This window comes from Danio rerio, chromosome 14 (assembly GCF_052040795.2).
Source record: "Danio rerio strain M-AB ecotype USA chromosome 14, GRCz13ab, whole genome shotgun sequence".
NCBI classification, from domain to species: domain Eukaryota; kingdom Metazoa; phylum Chordata; class Actinopteri; order Cypriniformes; family Danionidae; genus Danio; species Danio rerio.
In genome coordinates, this window is record NC_141034.1 from 49640487 (window position 1) to 49650487 (window position 10001).

The window sequence follows — 10001 nt, forward strand, 5'->3', positions numbered from 1 at the left end:
CACAAAGATTAGGCTACATGTTTTTGTGGAGGAACATTATTGAATCCACTGTTAATGGCTTTAGCGCAGTCCTGCGCTCAGCATGGTGCGTCCTGAAGCATCGAACACCCTATCACTGCTGCTGCCACAGGCCGAGATGCAGAGTTTTGATCTGGCTAATTTTGCAAGTTTTAGGTAGGATTGTTAGTTCATCTTCTACCAGCCAAGAACATCCATTTCATTTTCCATGACAGCAATTTCAATGTAGTGAGTGACCTCGTCATCTTCCCTGTCAGCTTGCTGTACATACATTGCAATGCGTTTACATTTCTGTTTAGCGATCTACCTTAATACGCAGTGTATGAGTGACCGCCGAAAGACCTTGGCGGCTAGAATGACCGTGCTTGTTGGACTGGCGGCTGGCCTGACCGCAGTCAAAATCCGCTCTTTTTAACTTCTCCGTCATCATTTGTTTTACCTTTGCATGGATGGATTTTAATGTTGTAACCAGTGGCGCAAAAAGGGGGTATGCAGTATATGCGGCGCATAGGGGCGCCACACATGGGGGGCGCCATTGTGCCAAAACTATTTTTGAAATTATCCATATTAAAAGTTTCAATATATATATATATATATATATATATATATATATATATATATATATATATATATATATATATATATATATATATATATATATATATTTGGTAAAAATGTTTATTTAGCATTTTATATGCGTATAATATTGTATTTTATTAAATTAAAAAATCATTTCACCCCCCACCCCCATTTTTCATACCATATACATGTTTTTATGAATTTATTATGTATCATAGTGATTCATCAGGCCTTTTGGTAATTTCTTAGCTCAAAACTATTTTAATTTTAGCTACAAACAAAGTTATAACATTTCAATTAAATAGAACTTTTGCTTGTTTCTGTTTTTTTTTTTTACACTAAACATTTGACAGTCTTTTTTATTTAACTTTTAGCAGTTTCAGTCAATTGTTCTTGCAAAGACAGACCTTACACTTCTCACAGTATGCATGTGAGAAGTAATTGCAATGTTCTTTTGCCCTTTAGGACTCCCATGTCTATCATTTTGTTTTGACAAATGTAGTACAAAAAGTCCAAAAGCAAGGCTAGTCAAGGTGATATAATCATTTAGTGAGGGAAAATTAAATTGAGAAGAAATTTGGGGTGGTATCAGATGCATTTCTTTGCGACTTAACATGCTTAATGTAATTATACCTTTTACTACTTCATACTATTTCAGTTGTGTTCAGAACTGCGAAACTGTATTTTTTGAAGCATATTGATATCTTTATGAAAAAATATCTTTAATTTATTGATGGAAATATTTTCCACATTTTATCACTTGCCTGTTATAAAATTTAGTTGGATTGAAGGGGGGTGCGCAAAAGTTGAAGCCACATACCCGTCAGCAAATGTGCAGTTGCGCCCCTGGTTGTAACAATCGATTTGATTACTTTCTCACGCTAATCGAAATGCATCACATGACTATTCATTTACTGCGCAAGCCCAAGCCCGACCCTGTCTAAAATGATAGAAATTAAACCCCAACTGGTTCGGGCAAAGATCTTCAGCTCTACTCTAGCTTATAGATATCCTAAAAACTAACAATACTGACACTTACATCTTTAAAAAAAAAAAAAAGTGTATTTTAATTTCATGGGACCTCTAATGTCATCACTTTTACCAATATTTTTCTTTTGGCATCATCGAACTCTGCTTTTGTTTGTTGTGAATATGCGCCCTCTAGTGGCGAAAACTACACACTGTGCCTTTAAGACATTGCTCAATAGATAAAACATTAATGGTTACTACTGAACTTTATTGTTGAGGTGCAACCAACACAATGCAACACAACTGATCCAATGCTGTATTATCTTTACCTGAACAGCTTATAAATAGCACATACTAGATGTAAACAGCCGTGTAAAACACAAGCATCAGCAATGATCACATTTCCAAGCCATAAATGAACAGCATCTCCCTCACGGTTTTTATTCAGCTGTTTGTGCTTCACAACAGTCCTCCGGGTTAAAGGTTCAGGATTCGGAAAGGATGAGCAACATTCCTTACAAGCCATCGTCCAATTTCCATCACAATGCTAAACTAGCTAGGAGGCTGCATCAACACAAACAGCTTCATATAAAAAACCTTCACTGGGTTACTACAAGAACGTTTGGCTGGAGTAAAAGTACCATTCATTACGCAAAAAAAAAAAAAAAAACATTCACAGTACAAACTGAGCATCACATCTTCTGATTCATTCAGATTCACATTATATGGCTCAACACACAGACAATATCTTGCATATATGCAAGCGTGATGAATTAATAGTGCAATACACTTGAGAATCCTTTGACATTTGTTATGGCAAAGTTATAAAGCTGCGCACAAAACATTTGACCTCGATTCAAGTAAACATCAAAAGCTACAGGAGGAAAATAAAACATCGAGCAAGTACAGCAAAAGTAATACTGAGGTTATTTTTTGAGTAACATGCAGGAGAACTGCTGGGATTGTCAGTTTAGGTTAGGAGTTAATTCCCTTTTCTGCTAATTTACGACCAGTTGTCTTCTTCCTTCATTTGATCGCTAAAACTGGCCTTAGATCAGCCTGAAGCCCAAAGTATACTTCAGTTTTTAAGCTTGTAGTACTGTAAACACGCAACCCAATTCAACACGTCACTACTTAGTCTGTCCACAAGGTGTCAACCCTGAATCAGGCTGTTGTTTCACAGTCAGAAAGAACTGGAGGACAACAACATCAAACTACTGAGCAACCAATAGTGAGCACGCTGTTATATTCAATAAAGTAAAAACCCCATTCAGTTTCTTCATATGGATTGTTTTTAAACAGTAACTGATAGCGTTAAAGTTGTTAATCGATTGTAGATGCTTTTGATGAACCCATCTCTTCACATAAATTCAACTTGTTTTTAAAACAATTTAATAGCAGAATCGGTGCAGAAAAACTACATTACCCATGATGCCGCACAGAAAATACGACCAATCAGAGAATTGCACTGAGCCAAGAGCTGAAAGCATCTTTAGATCTTTAGTTCATATTTCTTTAATTAAAGATGTTGGGTTCACGGTTACATTATTAGCCCTCCTGAATTATTAGCCCCCCTGTATATTTTCCCCAAATTTCAGTTTAACAAAAAGATCTTTTTTCAGCACATTTCTAATCATAATAGTTTTAATAACTCATTTCTAATAACGGATTTATTTTATCTTTGCCTTGATGACGGTACATAATATTTGACTAGATATTTTTTCAAGACACTAGTATTCAGCTTAAAGTGACAAGATCTAGGTTATTTTGGTTAATCTTTTATTAAATAAATTGAGTTCACAGTCTCATGTTTGCCTTTTTGTATATTTTACATATATTTTTGACTTTGTTGCGATTCTCTTCATAGCAGTTTGGCTTATAGCTTAGAGCACTTTTAACAAAAAAAATTTTTTTTTTTAATCCCTGTGGGGAAAAACGGGGGTGAAAACTAATGCACTCTTTAGTTCAAAATCCACATGAACTTTTTATTCAGAATGAAATGGAATATAGAGTAGGGGGTGGGATTTTATATTTGTACCCTTCTTATCCTCTTAGAATGGCACCATCACTATCTATTTTTAAACCACTTTTAAAAACAAAACATACCTGTTCTGTTTGGCTTTTTTAATAATAATTTTATAATAGTTTTGTTGATTGCTTTATTTTAAAGTTCATTCTGTTGTTTCTCTTGGTTTTATGTCTATGTTTTCAGAATTGTCTTAAGTACAGTCCTTTGTGACAGTTTTTAAATGTGCTTTATAAATAACTGAACTTTCACTTTAAAGGTCTTTGCTCACTGAAGTCTACAATTTTTTTCTGTTTTTTCGTATTTCTTTTTTTTGTCCGCCACATTCTGTTTTTATATTAATTTATGCACTGCATTTGTTATAAAGTGATCTGTGCTGGTCAAGTGATGGCATTCTATATTTTGGCTTTCGCTTGTACAGTGGCTCTGAAAAAACCCTCTCTATCAAAACACCTCTCAAACACTTTTTCGTAAAAAAAATGTAACACGATTCTAGATTTTTAATGACACACATAAGTTTCGGAGGCAGCATATCAATATAATTTGAGGTCAAATAATTTTTTACAAAAATGTAAAATTTACGGAAGATAATTTTGGATTTAGTGTGCAAAGACCTTAACTCAAACTAAAGGCTGGAGGTGCATGGCTAAGCATATTCCACCTACTCGGTCAAGCTGACATCATCAGCCATTCCAGACCAAATGGTTCCATTTTGATTAAAGACTACCAAAACAAACAGTTTTAATTAGATTTACTTGCACTGATAAATTGGTCACCTTAAGATTAACAATGATTACGTTTACATGGACACCAGTAGTCAAATTATTTGCCACAATAATATGATTAAGGTGTTTAAATGAGTTGCTTTTTAAATCCTCTCATGATGCCGTTTGACATGTTATAGCACATAATTGAATTAACGTCATTGCGTCACCGCACTATATACATTTCCTCTGGAATTTCATGTAATTTTGGGTGTTTCATTCTAAATTTGTCGACTTTAACTGCAGTTTGGTACTTTTACTTTCATTCAGGAACATGTCATGCATGCTTCCATGACAAACTAGATATTGGATGCAAGCATGAACTGCTGGAAGAGTGTTGTTTTAATGGAATTTGATACTGCACGCCGAATGGAAAGAAAAACATTCGCATTTCGCAATGCAGGTGTCTGTGGTCCTTCACTGACTCAGTAGGTGCAGAGAATACTGTCAAACGGCCGTGTGTGTATAGATTATCCTGTCAAAAAATGTGTTTGATTGCGGTGTTTACATGTCTGCACTGCACTTCAATAATGTGACTAAAATCAGATACTCCACGTCTTAATTCCCTATCTGTGTAGTTCGATTATGACCTAAATCTGATTAATTTAACGCTGTTTATATGGTCGTCTCTTAATCAGAGTATCGTCTTTATCGTTTTAAAATCTGATTATTGGTGTCCATGTAAACATACTCAATGTGTGCTAGCAAAATAAGCATTGTAAATTTTGATATACGGACTTTAAAAGGCTGTGTGTATACAATAAAAACTGAGTATACTTTAGGCTTCAAAGTGCAACACTGTACGGCTAAATAAACACACTGGGAGTGTGTGAAGGGTGCGGGTGTGGATGCGGGTGATGAATGGGACATTCCGCTTGAGCCTGGCCCAGGAGGAGTTCCTTCTCTCTGGATATACACGGTCTGCTGATCTGCTGACTGTGGGAATGATAAAGCCTCAGGAAGGACAAAATAGACTGAGCCAACCATAAAGCTGTTACACACCACAGAGAGATCTGTGAAAAAACAGAAGATAACATGTAAAAATATGCATCTTGTGTTTAACTGAGACAGACTGAAATACGAGACACTTTACCTGCGCACAATTGAGCTCAGAGTAGAAAGAGGATGTTTCAACGTCCAGATAAAGTGGAACAGACTGAGACTCGGCACAACTGCAGAGCAAGAGGCAATCGTTACATATCAGACTAGATAATAATAACAACATGACATAGACATTTCATTTATTCATGAAACATATGCACAATCAATAGTATACTGTAAATATTATTATTAAATATTAATAGAGCATGCATTAATATTTTTAATCATTATGTTTTAATCTAGGTGTATAAATTAATAATGTGACTGTAATATCATGTGGGTATTTAATTCATTAATAAAACTCATGATATGGGTCATGTCACGTAAGACTGCTGCCCCTGTGAACCGGCCCCGAAAAAGCAGATGAAAATGAGATGAGATGATGTGGTTATTCATTCATGAAATATCAAAAGTAAACATTGAATATTATTATAAAAAAATTGTTTACTATAATCACTGTTAATTAGTATATAAAGCCTCTTTGTGACTGTAACAATATGATGTGCTGAGATCTAATTCATTCATGAAACATGCACAATCAATAGTATACATTAAATGTTATTATACAATATTAATAGAGCATGCATTTCATTTTTGATCCATAATCCGAGTCTATACACTGTAATAACATGACTGTAATAGCATGATGTGGATATTTATTTTTTTCATAAAACATGAAGCATTAACAGTATACATTGAATATTATTATACAACTTTAATACAACTGTAAGGCCTCTGTTACTTTAATAACATGATATAGGCATTTAATTCACTCAAGAAACAAATGCACAATCAACAGTATACAATAAATATTATTATTCAGTATAAACAGAGCATGCATTTAATAATTTTAACCTTCTTTACGACAGTGTATTTTGAAAGCAGCAGTGTGTACCTGTAGGGTCTGGTGTTTTGGTCAGTAACAGTGTTGCACCAGGACACGAGGCCCAGGCTGAGGGTCACACTGGCTCCTCCAGAGAGGAAAAGCACACACAAGCTCAGCAGCAGTGTCAGGAATGCAGAGAACAGAGTGCTGGATAAACAGAAGGCAACATTAAAAAAATAATAATTTTATTCCTTTTATATGACATCAATTACGTTATAATTTGCTAATGAGCTTACTATATATAAGTACATACAAATAATGTGCCAACTAATGTGCATATACAAGTTTATACTAATATACCTGAAAAACGAATCTATTTTCTATTATAAACAATAATGCAAATAACCTTTTTTTTATTGTTATGTTGTAATTGCAGGTTTATATTGTTACATTTTCAGATATATATATATATATATATATATATATATATATATATATATATATATATATATATATATATATATACTTTTCAAGCCCTTTCAAACATTTTATAACTCTTCCAGCACTTTACAAATGTGCCGAATGTCATACCTCGTCACAATATAACAGAAGCTATAGTAGTCTATATAGTATTTAAAGGCATGTTTGCCCCAAGCCCAACATTAAATTACTGTCACTTACTCTCTAAAATGTAATTTACCCAAAATCTAAATGCCATCTTTCATTTAAAATGTATTTTTACTTTAATTTCATGAATTGTTCACTCATGAAGTGATAATCTTTATGCATTTTGTTTTCTCACACTGTTTAAGCAAATGCAAATGCACTTGCAAATAATTTTATAACATTAATTTTAGGCAAATGCACGCCATAGTTTTCATTTTGTGTATATTTATTTTATGTTTTATTATTTTATTTAAATAGATAATTTTATTACCTTTTAATCAGAAAATATCATGAAAACAATAGCAGTTGCAAACACTTCATCCAAAAATCTAAGCACTTTTCAAACCTTAAAAACACTAGATTCAAATTCAAATATTTCCAGCACCCTTACTAACCCTGGTAAAGTTTTATATTCACACATTCGTTCAGTGACAAGTTACCTGACTTGTTATTGAGTTAAACTTGTTTTATTTTTGTGCATTCGTTCGTGACAACCTCCCTATATTGTTTACCATGGTACTTTGAATATTCAGTCTTAAATTGCATATAAGTATGACTTTGAAACAACATTAGCACTATTTATGTTGTACTTTGTTAAATCATTGGCTGCTAATACGATTTCACTATTTAGAATTTGCAAAGAATACTTTTCTGAAATTATATTATTAAGGAGAAAGTCAGAACGTGCGAATATAAAACCAATTTTACCTCAGTTTACCATGCTACGTTGAATATTCGGTCAGAAATAGCATGTAAGTGTGGCTTCAAAGCAACATTAGCACTATTTAATTGACTGTGAGCAAATGTACTTTAATAGCCTTTGGCTGCTTATATATTTTTCCCTATTTAGAATTGGTACAAAACACTTTTCTCAATACATAATATCAAGGAGAAAGTCTGAATGTGCGAATATAAAACCATCTTTACCCCAGTAGTATTTTCAGTAGTACGTTAGTTGTTTAGCTCACTCACTCGTCGTGCCGCCGGTGTAGATAGAAGAAACTTCTCCAGCCCTGGACCGCCCCGTACAGAACGCTAAACATCCCGACGAAAGTGGCGAACTGACAGGCGGCCGGAGGACCCCACTGCTGCACCACCAGATGACTGACCTCCCGGGTTTCTCCCTCGGCCACCGTCAGGTTCTCCATCCTCCAGAATCCCTGGCTAAACAGCGCGCACCGGCCCTTAAACGCGGATCCGTTCAGCGCCAGCGGGACAACCACCATCAGCCCAGCGAGCACCGACAGGGTGTGTGCGGCGCAGTGGGCCAGCAAGAGTCGCCGATCCAGCTCCATACAGATTAGCTTTAATATACAGAGGTGTGTGTGGTTTAAATTCTGGAGCCTCAAAGTTTATTTTCGAGCGAATTCTTTCTAATGTTAAGCATAAATACAAAAGCGATGTGTATTTGAGGCGTGGCTCCTCCCCTCTGGCGGCGGGACGCTCTTACACAACCGCTCGATCTGACTTTTAAATTTATAGACGCTGGAATCGATTCCGAGTCCGAGTCCTGGTTTGTGAATCGATTCCTCGCAATGATTCTTCTTCATTTCTTTTCTCTCAACGCGTGACCGTAGTAAATAAGCTATAAAGATCAGCTTAGTCAGGCACGTTTTTATTGCATGATGACTGAAAGAACATGTAATAATAATTATAACGTTATAACACTGAAAAACACAGTTAAAGGGGATTTGTTCACCCCAAAAAATGTAAATGAAACGCTTACATTTGAACGCCCCCCAAATAAGTTGAGTTGAGTGAGAAAAATAATTAATTTAAACGAAGAAGAGGTCATTGTCAGCAATATACACGTTTAAATATGGCTTTATTTTACTGGTTTAGCATGAATATCATATAACAAGTTATTAAAAATGACACGATGGCATGAAAGAATCACTGAAATTGTTATTTGAACCACTTCATTAAGTAACGAACTAGGCTATTCTGTTTACGTAAATGTCTTTGGGCTTTTGATCAATAGCAAGCGAGAGCCAGTGATTAGCTTAAATTGAATGCGTCTGTTGAAGATGAGTTGCTTTCTCTTGATCTAATCAATTCCAAACAGAATCGACTCTCTTCTTAAAGCTTCAGAATTGATTCTTTTATGGAATCGACTCTTTTAGCCCTTTGTGACAGTGGTCTGCGTGTGACGCACGATCTCCACGTACGCGTGAATGTAAAGCTGCAGCATGATGCTATTTTTATATAAACTATGTGTGTAATAGATTTAATTTAATTACGTATTCGGAAATGAAAGTAATAGTGAATGTTGGGGTTTTTCCATGACAAGGCAGCGCCACGCCCCTCTGAAAGCTTAACTCGGTCAGTGGATCGGTGCTGTTATGTAAGACCCCCGATAGCAGACCAAACATTACAAAAATAGGTCAGACTTGCCCCTCCATCACAAACAGACTGTCTAATCATAAAAGTCATTCTGGTTTTGTTGCACATAGAAATGTCAAATATGTCTGCCATCAGACATTTACAAACCAGCTGTAAAAGGATCCTTTTTTAAGAAGAAAAGCTGACCAACCCCTTGCAAAAAGTTTAATGCAATAAAATAAGAAAATTGATGTATATTAGTCTACTTTTCACTGCTCCTTATAAATATATATACAAATTACAGGCTGAAGTACTGACATATAAGTATAAATACATTTACTACTGCTGATTTTATTTTTACATTTTAAGATATACTCACCGGCCACTTTATTAGGTACACCTTACTACTACCAGGCTAGACCCCGTTTTGCCTTCAGAACTGCTTTAATCATTTGTGGCATAGATTCAACAAATACTGGGAATACTCAGTGGTTTTGGTCCACATTGGCAGGATAGCATCACGCAGTTGCTGCCGATTAGTCAGCTGCACATCCATGATGCGAATCTCCCGTTTCACCACATACCAAAGGTGCTCCATTGGATTGAGCTCTGGTGACTGTGGAGGCCATTTGAGTACAGTGAACTCATTGTCATGTTCCAGAAACCAGTCTGAGAGGATTCACGCTTTATGACATAGCGCGTTATCCTGCTGGACGTAGCCATCAGAAAC

At 35.4% G+C, this 10001-nt stretch overlaps 1 protein-coding gene across 1 annotated transcript; it reads right to left on the minus strand.

Annotated features, from left to right (window-relative positions):
• Positions 1–1813: 1813 nt before the first annotated feature.
• Positions 1814–8414, minus strand: zgc:153018. Its single transcript, NM_001076639.2, is given in 5 exon segments — positions 1814–4378; positions 4454–5369; positions 5450–5528; positions 6353–6490; positions 7922–8414. Coding segments are annotated over 4 exon segments (747 nt in total). The 5' UTR covers positions 8245–8414; the 3' UTR covers positions 1814–4378; positions 4454–5162.
• Between the last annotated feature and the right edge of the window lie 1587 nt (positions 8415–10001).